Source organism: Rhinolophus ferrumequinum, chromosome 4 (assembly GCF_004115265.2).
Source record: "Rhinolophus ferrumequinum isolate MPI-CBG mRhiFer1 chromosome 4, mRhiFer1_v1.p, whole genome shotgun sequence".
Classification (NCBI taxonomy): domain Eukaryota; kingdom Metazoa; phylum Chordata; class Mammalia; order Chiroptera; family Rhinolophidae; genus Rhinolophus; species Rhinolophus ferrumequinum.
Genome location: NC_046287.1, coordinates 27901846 through 27917772, shown reverse-complemented (window position 1 = coordinate 27917772; position 15927 = coordinate 27901846). Strand labels below are relative to the sequence as shown.

The window sequence follows — 15927 nt, the reverse complement described above, 5'->3', positions numbered from 1 at the left end:
TTTTCAGCCTCAGGAAGTTTTTAAGTATTTTTAGGGCAATATTGTCAAGTTTGTTAGACTTTTATTTATTTCTGACAAAGTGCACCATGCATAGTGCTAGGCCATTAGGGACACACAAAGACTTGTGAGGAACTTTGTTGTCTACTGGAATTTAGTACCCGTCTACTCATGGGACTAGACAAAATTAAATAGCCATTATACCGTCTTCCTTGGAATTTAATGGCTCAGGCAGATGATACCAGAAAAATTTGCATGAGGCATTAGTATATTAAATGTGTAAATTCATGTATTGATATGTTGTTTACATACTAGACCAATAAAGGATAATTTTATATATTAGGTAGGCAATAGAATGGTTCCTCAGATCATTTATTCAGTAAACATTTGAGTGCATGCTGGGTGCATGGCACGTACAGCAATGAGCATGTGTGCCTGGGGCCATATCAGGAAAACTTGGGTACCGCGGGGTATTTACATAGTTTCAAATCCATCTGTCATTTATTGAGCTATTATCATGTGTTGGAAAGTTACCATTTTAGAAGTCTTTCCTGAAAACTCAGCAGTATAACAGCCTTTCCTTTCAACAGCTCTGGCTTGCTCTAGCATCACTGTGCGTTCTGGATCAGGACCATGTCGATCGTCTCTCCTCAGGGAGATGGATGGGAAAGGATGGACAACAAAAACAAATGGTAAGATCAGAATGATTTTATATAAAGTTGTCTTGTTTTTCTTTAGAGTCAGCTTTAGCTTAGGTTTAAAATCATCCTGCAAGTCCAAACACACAATTAGTGGAACTCTTGAAAATGTTGTGTCACATACTCAACTTCATCTCACAAGGGTCCCCTCTTCATCGTATGTTAGGGGCTTTAATTATATTAAAGGGCTTTCCTCTTCTTTGAGCCATGTTTGCACCATATCGAAATTTGTTTTTAGCCAGACTTTGATTCTGTATCTAGCTTTTGTACTAAAAATGTAATCAGTCTTATGAAAAGAGGGAAGTAAAGCAGTCAGAGAGTCAATATGGCATACCCGTTATTCACAAATGTACTTAAAGTAAGCTTGATAGGTATCCCTGCATTCACTGGAAGGGAAGACCTTATATAGGCCCTTTCAACATTTTCTTACTAATGTTGAAATTTCAAAAGTGAATAATTTGTTTGTTTAGCATATGGAATATTTGGATAGAATGAATAGAAATATTCTTAAGTCGCTAAGCAAATTATACATGTTTATTTTACTAATCATTGAATTGGGAGTTTATAATTGCCGTAATTCTGTAAATGGTTGGATGCTAAATTCTTAACAGGCTTCAGAATAACACAGTTGTAAATAAATTACATTCAACTTGTATGGATGGAATATGGAGGCTATCCTGTTAACTGTATGTAACCTCTGGAAATGTCTTATTTTAGCCCATGTGTGATAATCATGATGATGGTGAAACTGCAGCAATCATTTTATGCAATGTTTGTGGAAATCTATGTACTGACTGTGACAGATTCCTTCATCTTCATCGGCGAACCAAAACTCATCAAAGACAGGTGAAGATTTGTCTTTACACACAGAACAGCATCTGAAACATAAAATATAATCAATAAATGTTGAAAAAAATGTGGGAAAGAGACTTGGTATAATAGGAAAAAATGGACTGTGGAATCAAAGACCTTGGTGGAGTTCCTAACTCACTTATGAACTGTATAAATCAAGCAAGTTGTTTAACCTCCCTAAGCCTTAGTTTCCACATTTTAAAAATGGGGTTGTTGTAAAGATTAAAGACAAGATTGAAAATATCTGCAACTTCTTAGAGTGCTTGGTAAATAAAAGCCATTATTACTGAATAATTGTATGCTCTTCTTTCAGAGTGATAAACATACTTTTCTTTAATGATACAATAGGTCTTCAAAGAAGAAGAAGAAGCTATAAAGGTTGACCTTCATGAAGGTTGTGGTAGAACCAAACTGTTCTGGTTAATGGCTCTAGCAGATTCTAAAACAATGAAAGCAATGGTGGAATTCCGAGAACACACAGGTAAAAAGAGGACGTAAGATTGAACCATGCCTACTGATTATGATTAAACTAGATGTTAGTTTAATTATTTAATGTGAATGATTTTGAATGTATTCTGACAAGTGATTATGACGTCACTGATGACTGTCTATTATATTTACTAGACAATGTAGAAAGAACATGAGAGTAAAAGTCAGGAAACCTGTTATGCCACTAACTAGCTGTGTGACCTTGGACAGGTCGTTTTGTCTCAAACGTTTTTTACATTTTGATTCTTTTATAAAGTGCGTAGAGTTGCATTAAATCTTACAAAGTCTCAATTTTTAGCACCTCTGTAGTCTGCCATTTATCTGACACAAATTTCTGATGTTGGAGTTAAGTATAAACCTGAACAAATTTAACTCTATATATGAGTAACTTTTCATGCTACAAGAGCATGGTCTTTTTTTCTCATAGTTGATTTTTTCCTCCTATGATCTGCCTGTGCCATACGTAACAGTAATAAATATTCTAATGTTAAAACCATCATTGTATTCATGATATAAACTATCCTTTTTAAAACATATATTTTCTGTTAATATTGCTGAATTCAATGTATTACGCTTATATTTAGAATTTTTGTATCTGTTTTTAAAAATGAGCTTAGTCTGTATTTTTCAAATCTTTTGTTCTTTTTCATGTTTGTTCTCTCCTTGTTTTTATGTGTTCTGTTCCTTCTTTAACTATTTCAAACATTTAAATTCCTTTTCAAATTGATCTATTATCTCTAGTTTCTTGGGTCAGAATTCTGTTTCTCAAGTTTCATGTTCTCTGATGAGGTTTTCTCCTCTGCCTTTTAATATTGTCATTGTGGAAAGATACTTAAAGCTTTCCATTTCTTCTGTATATTTTTAACTTTTTTTTGGTATATTTTGTCTGATTTTGTGCTTTTATAGTAGGGGGTCTTGCCATATCTGCTCAACCTGATGTCTTGACTAGAAGTTTAATCTATTTGTTTATCCTGAAAAGTATAAATAAATCAGTTAATAATTCATTTAGCTTTTGATACATCTTTAGTTTCTTATCCCTTTTTTCGTGTGATTATTTACGTATTTTGTAATTAGGGCCGCTTACAACCCTCCAGCTATAAATCTGCCACGCTGATTTTCCAATGATAACAATTAATGCAAGCCTGGTTTGCTTGTTTGTTTTTCATTAGTTATACTGAAATATGTAGAAAACATTCTTAAGGAGGGTTTTTCTTTTTTGTGTTTGAACCTAGGCAAACCCACCACGAGTAGCTCGGAAGCATGCCGCTTCTGTGGTTCTAGGAGTGGAACAGAGTTGTCTGCTGTTGGCAGTGTTTGTTCTGACGCGGACTGCCAGGTGAGTGTCCCAGTAGGACAGCACAGATCGCACATGATACGTTTACTTCGTATAAATAAGAGTTTGAGCTCAGCATCACTCGCTTTCAAAATTAGAGTATTACCCATGTCCAGAGTTAAATGCTTTATCAAAGCTGGAGAATGGCTCAGGTAAAGCTCTCAAGTCCAAACCAGACTCCTTTTGTGTGTTTCCCAATTACCATCATCATACATATTTAACTTTTCTGCTAGAAACAGTTAAAAATCTATAGACAGTATTTCTTTTGCTTCTTACACATTTTATTCACTTATTTCCCGACAATAAATTTCCAGTATCTGAAAGTTCTTTAATCCTGAACATCTGTACACAGTCCATGCTATCCAGATATTTTTGATTCTTCAATTTAGTTAACAAGAATTTGGATAGCGCCCAGATAGTGAAAGATCCATGTCTTTTGTTTTTTTAATCCCCATTTTGGCAAAGGCATGGGTGGTGATTGAGAGATTATATGTCAGGAATTTTTTTGCTTCATGGCTATAACAAATAGATTAAAATTATAATTCACTTTTTTATAAACATTCCCTTTATGTGGAGTGAAATTTTCAAAAAAACACATTATACGAAAAGTAAAATTTATTAATAACCCTAAGTTAATTCAAACAAAGAATAAAAGTAACTTCACTTTGTTGTCACTTAGCCTTCATATGTATTTCCTGGGGGAAAATATCTTGGAAAATTAATGTAATTGATATCATTACCCGGATGTGTGCCTTTTTGATATTTTGTACGCCATTGTAATTCACTTTTCGTAGGAATATGCTAAGGTTGCCTGTAGTAAGACACATCCCTGTGGCCATCCGTGTGGAGGTGTGAAAAATGAAGAGCACTGTCTGCCCTGTCTCCATGGCTGTGATAAAAATGCCACAACACTGAAGCAAGATGCGGATGACATGTGCATGATATGTTTCACTGAAGCACTCTCGGCAGCACCAGCCATTCAGGTTGTCTCAGCTTTTAAAGTATTAAGTGTGTCTAAATTATCATTAGGCGAAAATATCCTGCTAATAACTACCATTTTATGAAAGAGCAAATTATGTCTCTTATGTTCTTTTTCCATTTTGTGTGCTTAGCTTTAATTTGAGATTTATGTGAGCCTATGTAGTCAATAGAATGTGTAAAATGTTCATAAGGAAGGAAAAAATTATTAGATTCTACAGTAGCTACTCTTTTCTTAATCTTCAAAGTCCAGAATGGTATTTTATAACATTATATAATTGATTTATACATACTGATATAATGATACATACCTCTATACATAATGTATATATATCTCCGTCTATAATAGTACTAATATTATAGAAGTTACTATTTACTACACACTTTTTTTTAACTTTTATTAGCTGTTTATATTTCCAGTTCTTAAAATTCCAAGGTAATATTCTCAGAACTAAATCTTTAAGTCAATAGTTTCTTCTTCTTTTTATGCAATACAAACTGAGTAATTTTGCATTTCTCCCTAATCCAGCTTACTCTTGATAAGGTGGCATTAATATATAAATGGTAAAAAATTATGAGAAGCTAAAGACCTGGTTAATAATGTCCAATAGTTGAAAAGTGCTTAAATTGCATTGTACTAAATTTCTTGAATTTTTTTTCTTACCTGCTTTGAGTAACACCTGACATTGAATAATTTGCCAGTTACTCAAGTGTCTGTCATTATTACATTTGCTTATATCCTTCTCTTTTCTTTCTTTAAGCTGGACTGTAGTCACGTATTCCACTTACAGTGCTGTCGACGAGTTTTGGAAAACAGATGGCTTGGTCCAAGGATAACATTTGGATTTATATCATGTCCCATCTGCAAGGTATGGAAAGAATCAACATTTATCTACTTTCTATTTATTTTCATCTTCATCTTTTAGAATAAACGTGTGTCCTTCCCAGTTATCTTTTACCACCAGCTCTCATCATTTCTGCTCTCCTCATCTATGTGGTACCTGAGAATATTATAGATCTCTCTATTATAATACATTTCAAAACAGTAATTGTCAATTAGAAGCTAGTTAAATTAAACATACTGCATCACAGAATTCATTTAGATATTATCATGCACTGAAGGGCATGCATCACTACTTTCAGACCCCCTAAGAGTTCAGATCATGTGACATGGCAATGGGTGACGACTGAAAAGAACAATGAGTCTATGGTGCTTGTAGGTACTGATACCTGCCATTAAAGAGTGAAATCTGAACTTTCAGTGCCATCAGGAAAGATTCTTTTAGAGCTCAGATAAAAGAAGGAGAAACTTTTTGACATATCTCTACAAAGATAGTTAATAAACAAAGTAGCAAGTTGTTTTGGCAAGCTAATAATGATTAACAAAAACCTTTGTTTTAGAATGTGATTGGCAGTGCCTTCTCGATTAATTCTTTAATTTTTTTTCTATTTAGTTCTTCCTATTTTCTTCAGAATTGCAGACTGGTATATAGAGTATAATATGGAAAGACTTAGCACAATCGTTGCTTAGTAAGACTGAGAAATAATCAAAAAGTAGTATTTGCTCTCCCATCTCCTATGGTACCACCCAAAAAAGGTCACATTTAAGAAATGATACATGAAAGTTGTATAGAAAATACTACCTGCTCATTTCTACCATCTGACATTCTACCCCAGCTCGAAGGGACCAAAACACAGACACAGACACACACACACACACACACACAGGAATATGTCTTATTTGTGGCAGCAAGGTAATTCTTTATTCCCAGAACAGGGGAGGCAACAGGAGATAGGTTCCATACTCAGGAATATGAAGCTAATAAAATGGAATTTTCACATTCTGTGCTCCACTTCCCTCATTTTCCCCGCTCTTGGTAAAATAGAGGCTTGTGAGGACTTTACAAGATTATTTTGTTTTCTTTTTAGTATAAGTTTCAGATGTACAAAACGATGTAATAGTTAGACATTTATACCCCTCACAAAGTGATAACCCTCCTCCCCCAAGCTACTACCCCTCTGACGTTGTATATAGCTGTTACAGTTCCTACAAAATTATTTTTAAGTACATTTTATTTAGAAAATGTTTGGTTATCTAGCACAGTACTTGACACTTTGATGCACACTGTTTGTTGAATTAATAAATAAATAATTCTGTTAAAAAATGTTCATTTTTTAAATTTCAGAACAAGATAAATCATATAGTGTTAAAAGACCTGCTTGATCCAATAAAAGAACTCTATGAAGATGTCAGAAGAAAGGCCTTAATGAGATTGGAATATGAAGGTCTGCATAAGAGTGAAGCTATCACCACTCCTGGTGTGAGATTTTATAATGACCCAGCTGGCTATGCCATGAATAGATATGCATATTATGTTTGCTACAAATGCAGAAAGGTATGCTATAAATAACATTAAGAATTTTTTATTAAGTTTATTGGGCTGACATTGGTTAATAAAATTACATAGGTTTCAAGTATATAATTCTATAATATACCATGTGTATATTGCATTGTGTGTTCACCACCCAAAGTCAAATCTCCTTTCGTCACCATATATTTGACCTCCTTTACCCTCTTCTACCTTCCCTCATCCCCCTTTTCTCTCTGGTAACCACTAAACTGACTAGAGATTACCTATATGATTAAGAAGTTGAATTCTATGATGATGTTCAATTATTCTTACGTGTTATCTGAAGTTAAAAATGAGAAAGCTTGTGCTGTATTTCAAGTTGAATTTATTTACTTTATTTGTTTTGGGATTTTTTTGTTTTTTAACCTATACAAACTATTACCAAACCATGAAATACTTCTGTCCACGAGCTACTTCTCATCAGTAAGAACCTCCTGTTTGCCAAATCCAGTTGGTTCTTGAATAAACTTCTCTTACTTGACTCTTTTGAGCATTTCCTCCTTAAACTCTTACTTCCTTGGCTTCCGGGACAATACTTTCTTGTGCTGTCCTCCTTCCTTTCTGGTCATTTGTCTTTAACTCCCTCACAGGGTTCCTTTTCATTCACCTGCCCTTACATACTTGTTTCCTGTCTCTCCATCCTGCCTAATAATAGCTCCTTACCTTTGGTGACCTCCTGTACACCCATGTCTTCGCCTATACCATTCTGACCATCTAAAATTTTTGAAATTTAGATGCCAATTTTCCACTGCCTACCAGACATTTGGATTTTTCACAGGTACATCAAAGTCCATATGTCCAGTATTATATTCTCAACGTTAACTCTCCGAGGTCTCCAGTCTTTATTTACAAAGTCCTGTCAATTGTATCTCCACATCTCTCTTGAGGTTTTTTTTTGTTTGTTTGTTTTTATTTTTTTTTTCCTTTCTTTCTATTACGTCTTTAGCAACCCTAATCATTTTCTTTGGTAATTACAGCAGCCTTCTTCCTGAGCTCTTTTTGTGGATCCATGAATCCCTCCGTGCCATCCTTTACACTTACACTACTACTCTTAGGTTAATATTTCTGGGTCTCAAATCTGATTGTGTCATCATTCTGCTTATCATCCTGTAACCCTGTGCACCTGTCCAGTCTCATCCCCCAGGGTGCTACCGCTCGCACCTCATGCTACCAAATACTGAACAACTTGCAACTCCCTACGTTCGGCCATGTCTGCTCCCTCACTGACACCTCCATGCCGTCACATAGGTGATTTCTTTTCATGAAATGCTCTTCACTACCTCCTACTGTGCATTTGACTCTCACCTTCCACCACACCATACACACATGCTCAAGTGTGGAGCCAAATCTGCCTGATCACACCTTCAGATGGTATGTAAATATGCCATCACAGGGATGACAATCAAATGTCCAGGAAGCCAAGCAGGGAATCTAGAAAAGTAAAACAGCTGGAAAAGGCCCCAGGGTAAATGAAACACTTCTGAGGCCAAATTTAGCTGGAAGACAGCCATTAATAACCTCTGTCAATGGAGCCTATCTTTTGACCTGTTTTTCTGGTATAAATAATAGACTTATATTGACTCATCTTGTTTATCCTCAATTATGGATATAGGTCTTTGGCTATGGGACATGTGCTTGTGGATTGCCCCAAATACAACTGGCCTCATTTATTTTGTCCCCAGAGCAAATTCAGATAAATCATCTGTTACGATAATTTCATTTATTCAAGTATCTAAATTGGATATTGTTGAATTCTTGCATATAGGGTAGCTTTATAAGAATAAGCAGTATTCTGAACAGAAATACCAAATTTGCCTTTCCTTTTTAAAAGCTTTTATAAGATTAAAATCAATTTTTTTCTTTCCCATTAGCCTGAGAATTATAATTATACACTCATATTTACTTTAGGCATATTTTTTGTTCTATTGTATTAAAATTTGGGAATTTCTAATCGTATTTTTTAAAGCACTAGAAAGGAATATGTTATTTACTATTTCAAAATGATGAAACACTATTCAAACTTTGCCCTGAAAAAGCAGTTTCTCTTTACTACTTAATATCCTATTTTTGATATGTATTTTGAATATTATACATTCTTCTGTTATTTTGCTTTGGTAGTACAATGTTTGAACGGCATACTGTAAGCAGAATCCGTTCCAGAATTGAAGGACAGCAGCTTTATTTCTTACCCTGATCTGTCCTATGGCAGCAATATGGGCACCCCCGTGGCATTGCAAGGGAGTGTCTAACACACAGTCGTGTTTCCTAAGACCTCGTTCTCTGACTCCCACCTCGCCCAAACTGGATCTCCCAGCAGAGGGTTTTCTCACTGCCGTCATCTAAATGTGCTCTCTTCCCAGGCGTATTTTGGTGGCGAAGCTCGCTGCGATGCTGAGGCTGGACAAGGGGATGACTATGATCCCAGAGAGCTCATCTGTGGGGCTTGTTCCGACGTGTCCAGGGCGCAGGTGAGTAGCACATTTGATTAAGAAAGGTAGTTTAGAAATGTTCCACTTCCATTTTTCTAATAATAATGTAAGCGGTATGGTCGGAATGATATAGCAGGCTTTTCCCCCAGTGTTTTCTAATGTTTTACAGCAGTGTATAATTTTCCAAATGATTTCATATGTGTTGTTTCTTTTGGATAGGATTTGCATTTTATAACTTTGTCTTCCATAAAATAACCACCATCTTTCAACAATTAATAAGTGTACTTATATCATTTTCTTAAGCCTGAACTCACACTTTCAGATTTTCCCTCTCTTCAGTGAAATCTTCACAGTACATCTATGAAATTGCGAGACATATGAAATATTAATTTTTCAATTTGGCTGACCAGGAAACATTCACAAGGAAGTTAAGTAGCTAGCTTATTAAGTAAGATTAGTTATGATGGAGCCGAGATTAGAACTTGGGGCTTTGTCTAGCTCTTTTGGGAAAAGCCACACATTTACTCATTATTTTTTTAATGTGTGTATCATCAATTTTTCAGTCAGTTTTGAGAATTGTGTGTACTCTCAAAATACGAATCACTGAGCTCTGTATATAACTATCTTAAGTATAATTGAAATAGACTCACTATAACTTTGTGTCTATTTTCTTTTTCTATAGATGTGTCCGAAACATGGCACAGACTTTCTGGAATATAAATGTCGCTACTGCTGTTCAGTGGCTGTCTTTTTTTGTTTTGGAACAACACATTTTTGTAACGCTTGTCATGATGATTTTCAAAGAATGACTAGCATTCCTAAGGAAGAACTACCACACTGTCCTGCAGGTATGTTTTCCATACTTTTAAATATGCTGTCTGTGGTATCTAGTTTCATTTACTGATCACATGAAAATATTTTTATTTCAAGTGGCAGAAACCCAGTTCAAACTATCCTAAAGAATCCAAGGGGTTCCTTGGCTCTTGTGAATGTCTGTCTTTGTGAGTGAAGCAGGAAGTAGGATGCTCACGGTGCGTGAGGGGTTAGGAGCCATGATGGAGCAGATTGTTTGGGGAATGAGGATGAAGTCAGCTAAGGATAGTGAAAGGATTGCTGGTCAGTGAAGTCTGAAATTATAAATGTATAATAGAACATTTAAAGGGATTTTGGGGGGAGAGGGGGCTGTTTTATTTTGTTTTCTTTTTCTAAGAAGCCTGGAACCGACACCATAAAAATGAACAAGTGATTTAATCTAGAATGGCTGGGAACTAGCAGCATAGTGAGCATCAGAAAGCCAAGGGAACTAAAGAAGCCTGAGAATACAGGAGAAATGATGGTCTATGGAGGTCAGGCTGAAAACAGTCAGTGTGAAACCAAAAAAAGACTGAAAAATTAGAAGAGGTCAGGAGGCTGTGGATCACAGTAAGGCAAAATAACAGGCTTAACGTCAGTGAGAGAAGCGGAAAGAGAGGTAAATGTGACTGTAGTGAAATATCTGAAATTAGTGAAAACACATTAGAACTACATACACCACAATATACAATGTTGTTAAAGCTGGGAAACACACACTCTCATTCATTGCTTGTCAGAGTGCACATGGTAGAACCCAATGGTGCTTCTCAAAACTACAAATACATCAATCCCATTTCTGGGGATATACCTACGTATGTAAAGAAAATAAACAAGGGCAAATGTACAAGGCTATTCCCTGCAACATTGCTTATAATAATAAAATTCATAAATACTACAAGTATCCAGTAGGGGGCTGATTAAACACTAAGTAATATGCACCATTATAAAATGAAGATGACTGAGGATGGAGTTTCTAAGTATTGACATGGAAAGATCCATAGGAGTTAGTATTAAATGAAAATTCAAATGATATAAGAGTGTATATAGTCTGCTCCCTTTGTAGGAAAGGAGGAAATTAATATATAATATATTCATATTTGTTTATATTTTCATAAAAACACTGGAAAGATACACAATAAATTAATAAAATTAGTTAACTGTTGGGGAAAACAGGAACAATGGGGTAGAGGTTAGAGAAGATGACTTGTATATAATTTTTTAACATTTTGATTTTTAAACTATGTGAGGTACCGTATATTATCTATTCAAAAACAAAGATAAGACAAATGAGTTATTTTTAAGTATGGCTACTGTTTGCTATTTGCACATGTCAAACAAAAACTGTTACACCATTAAAACTATTTTTTTTTTTTTTTGGTAAATAGAAGTAGCGGACTTTGAAAGAGGCAAGGTGAGAATAACGTGAGGCCAGAGTGTTTCGGTTAATGGCCAGAACAGAGATGTAAGCCGTCATTAGCGGGAGGACGGTGGGCTGGAGGTCAGCAAATGAAGGGAATGGAAAGGGGGCAGGCAGTGTTCTAGATCATTTGAGCTTCAAGGGAAGTGGGATTATTGAATAAAACTTGGAGGTTAGTGGTCTGGAAATAAACAGGAAGTAGGAAAGTCAATCTTGCTTCCTGGCTTTATGACCTGGAGAAGTTGGGAGATAGAGAACCAACTTCTAGTTGAGAAAGTTGAGAGATAAGCTCTGTCATCAGGGAAAATCCAAATTTTACTGAATGAAAGTTTCTTCTTTGTTTAAAAAAAAGAAAAATACAAACAAAACACTAAAAGCGATAAGGAAATTAGCTAGTAATGAAACAAACGTTGCAGAAAACACAGTAGCAGAGCAGTCACTGAGGGGACAAGTCAGGCGAAAGCAAGGCTGCCCCTCGTACATTCACGTGATCAAGCAGGTCAGCCAACAGAAAGGACTTTGCCCTTGAAACGCTTGTGAATCAGGAAAGGAATGAGGCAGGAAAAGAGGGCGATGGCAAAAGGAAGGAACTGACATTGATCCTGGGCATTTTCACATATATTTTCTCACCTAATTTTTACAACCTACAAGATAGATAGTATTATCCCCCACATTCACAAATGGAAAAATTGAGGCCTGGAAAGGTTAAATTCCTAGCGCTCTCCCAGCTTCACACATTCCTCCAGCTCATCCGTTCATTTAGGGAACTGGAAGAGAATTAAAGGAGACGTCACAGTGAGTCAACAAGGAAGATGCCCAGGCAGTTTACTCAGAAAGATAAGGATCCACTCTCTAAACTGTCAATTTATTATTCATTTTACTTTTTATTAACATGTATGAAAACAAGAGTCCAGATTAAGAAATTGAAGTAGATAATCCCCCCATTCCATTCCATCCATTCCTTTCTAAAACATTTATTGATGACCTTCTTGGTGCGAGGATACTTAATGTTCACAGCACCCTGTGAGATAGATGTTGCTGTGCCTATTTTAAAGATGAGGGATTTATAAATCCGAAAAATTAATTTAACTTTGCCTTACCTGCAAAATAGGGATAATATTTCCTGCCTCTATGACTATCAGAGGATTAAGTGCATTGATATATTAGAATAGTGCCTCAATAGTAAGCACTCAAATGACTGCAGGTGTTTTTTCTTTTGTATGTGCTTTCACTTTTTTTCTTTCTTTTTTTTTTAACCATAACATTAGATTATGAACTCCTTGAAGATAGGCCGTGTGCATCTTTACTTCCTAAGCACCTAACACAGCACCATTCACACATTAGGCACTCAGTAAATATGTTTGACTAAATGACCCTGTATTTTCTCCCCAGGACTGCAGTTTGCGGGAGCCACCATTGGTAGTGTTGTAGACCCGAACTAGATCTGCCATTGAGGGCCCCCTCCTGCCTACCCACTGGTGGGGCGGGCAGAATACCAGTGTGCAGTGTGGTCTGGGGGGGATACTGATCTACTTGATCATTTATAACAGGAATAATTACCTTTCCAACAAACTGCCGGCATCCTCCCCTCATGACCCAGCCTGAGGTCACGTGAGGCTTTTAGCCGGAGCCAGCAGTTAAGTTCTCCCTCTGAGGTTAGCTGTCTTCGGTTTGATACTGACTTTCACGCCTTGGTCTCCCTCTTACAGGGAACTTACTTTTTATTCCTCTAGATGAGGCCACAGTTTGTTGTTGATCAGTAATAGTAGTAATCGCTACTGACTCTTATTGAGTATTTATTTATACTGTGCCAGGCTCAGAGCTTCATAAACACTAGCCTTTTATCCCTCCTGTTGTTCTTGTACGTCAGAGAAGTTTTTAAACCTAGAAAAGGTAAATTAAATGAGATCTCATTCCTCATTGATCTGGATAAGCTCATCTCATCCAATCTGAATACTTTTCTCTCAAACAAAATAAAAACTTACATTTATTATTTTGGAAACTTGCTGTGGGAAACTACTGCTAGTTCCTTCCTCTGCTGTTAATAGGAACACTGATTCAAGTTATAAACCCAGCCTATATTCCCTACACGGTGAAGCTCCTCATTTATAAAAGAGCTAAAAGTCCTTTTCTTAAATGATATGAAACACATGACATGAAGCACATTAGCATAACAAGTCTTTCAAAAAATAGAAAATACAGTTTTTTTGTACGTTTTATGCCTAGTTTATTTATTATCTACAAATTTCTTTTTCCCAAAGTGTTTCTTCTGCATTATTACATTATATATTATTTTACTCTCATATTTTTAAGGTGATTAATTTTTATTTTTTTACTAATCTCTCTCCCATTTACTTTTCAAAAGAACAATAATAATCAGTCTTCCCATTTTACCAATGTGTGCCTTTTCTTCAGAAAAGATGAAAGGGTAAATGGCTTATTTATATATAAATTTCTCTTTACCTAGAGAAAAACATTCTATACAAAAGTATCCATATTTTCTCATCCAGAATAATTTTGTTAGACTAAACTGAGGGATTTTTGTGACCATTTTTGTTCATTGCTCTTTGCTTTAAAATGATGTACATAATTCATTTATTAATAGAAAAAGAGTAGTGGCTCATAGTGGTTATCTCTAGGCAGGATGTTGTGGGTAGAGGACCATGTCCCTTCTTCTATATATATGTCTGGTGTGTTGAGTTTTTTATGGTGAGCATTTTACTTTTGTGGTTAGAAGAAAAAAAAACTTTCTAATTTTATGTTTGCATAACCATAGTCATGTTATTTTTTTGAATGACTTATCAGCGATTTATGTTTACATTAGGTTTGGTGTGTGTGTGTGTGTAATATAATATATATATTTTTAATTATATTCTCTTGCCTCCTTCAAAATGTATGCAGGTCCCAAAGGCAAACAATTAGAAGGAACTGAATGCCCACTCCATGTTGTTCATCCACCCACTGGGGAAGAGTTTGCTCTGGGTTGTGGAGTGTGCAGAAATGCTCACACTTTTTAAAACACTCAGATTCCTTTGTCTATAGAGAGAAAAGTTGCCTTCATCCCCCAAGCGGATGTGAAGTTGAAACTCTGCTCAGGATAAGGACGGGACCATTTTTACATCCATGAAAATGAACCATTCACAGTGCAAGAAGGATGCCAAATACCATGTACATAATTCTTGCTATGGAAAGTTTTCCCATTATTTTGGTTTATTTTCTTTTGAGCCAAGACATCAAACTTGTGAGGTGTTTGCATGTGGCCATGACCGTCATTGGCCTGTGAAGCATTGGACATTTATAGATAATTGATATAAAAGAATCACCATGCCCATGGACTCAGAATGATGCTGGCTTTCAAGCAAAAAAGAAAAATAATCATTGTTGATTGTATACTGCCTTTTTGTAATCCTGTACAATTGCATCACGGGTGGGGATAAAAAGAGGAATATTCTGGTTTATTTCCTAGACTGTTATTTAAAAAAAAAAAAATTGTGTTAGGACAGCATATAAATGTTATAAGTATCTCACTGTATATAAAGATATCAATGTTTGTCCTCTATAAGAATTACTAAATTACAAATGCAGTTTCATTTAAACTTCTAGGTTAAGTTTGAGCCTGAAATTTTAATGAAGTGCAATACTGAGTGTGCCTCATTATCTTGCAGCTGTAAACATATTGGAATGTACATGTCAATAAACCACTGTACATTTTTATACAGTGATAAAGTCTAACAATTGTGTAAGGTGTTGCTTGAGAAACAAAATTTAAATATCTTCAAGGTCTAAAACATCCAATTTTCTTTTAAAAGAAATTTACTAACACAGCACAATCATAACTTGCATAATTGTTAGGTAAAATAAGAGTAGTAATCTTAAACACTGGGTAGAAACACACACACACACACACACACACACACACACACAGACATATGCCAAAGACAAAAGAAATTGACCAACCTCCACCTTATTAACCAGCACCTTTTAGAACTTTTATAAGTTATCAACAAGATCACTATTCTCTTTACTGTAAACTACAGTGTGTTTTGGTAGTTGTCTTTTTTTTCATATACAGTTAACCCATGAAATTGCTGAATTGTGTCTTTATGACTCATCAAGAAATCAGATGATGTTTATTTCACAAGTCTGATGAAAATTTTGATTGGTTTTATCCTAAATTTCCAGTTGGAAATATATTTGTTAAGCATTTGTGAGAAATTTAAAATAATTTGTGCCTTGAATGACCTTAAAATATAAAGAAAAGATCAAATCAGAGCACAGACAACTATTAAGAGAATGTTCTAATAAATTTCATTAAAATGTCCAAGCCAAATGCTTCAGGATTTAGGAAAGATTGTTTTTCATGGTTTTCTGTTTTTGTTGTTGGGAGGAGTGTAACTAAGAGGGCATTGGAGCTGCATCTTGAAGAATAAGTAGCATTTCAAAGAGCAGAGATGTAGAAAAAGGCATGAGA

At 35.4% G+C, this 15927-nt stretch overlaps 1 protein-coding gene across 11 annotated transcripts in view; it reads left to right on the top strand.

Moving 5' to 3' along the window:
• Nucleotides 1-15187, top strand: part of MYCBP2 (MYC binding protein 2) — a 248084-nt gene extending 232897 nt beyond the window's left edge. For all 11 annotated transcript variants that reach the window (XM_033105219.1, XM_033105215.1, XM_033105218.1 and 8 more), the window contains 10 exons: nucleotides 588-689; nucleotides 1413-1541; nucleotides 1896-2028; nucleotides 3269-3372; nucleotides 4164-4352; nucleotides 5109-5216; nucleotides 6534-6743; nucleotides 9119-9226; nucleotides 9870-10035; nucleotides 14358-15187. In XM_033105219.1, coding sequence (XP_032961110.1) covers nucleotides 588-689; nucleotides 1413-1541; nucleotides 1896-2028; nucleotides 3269-3372; nucleotides 4164-4352; nucleotides 5109-5216; nucleotides 6534-6743; nucleotides 9119-9226; nucleotides 9870-10035; nucleotides 14358-14473 — 1365 coding nt within the window. In that variant the 3' untranslated portion in view covers nucleotides 14474-15187. The remainder of the gene's footprint in view (nucleotides 1-587; nucleotides 690-1412; nucleotides 1542-1895; nucleotides 2029-3268; nucleotides 3373-4163; nucleotides 4353-5108; nucleotides 5217-6533; nucleotides 6744-9118; nucleotides 9227-9869; nucleotides 10036-14357) is intronic.
• The last annotated feature ends 740 nt before the right edge of the window (nucleotides 15188-15927 follow it).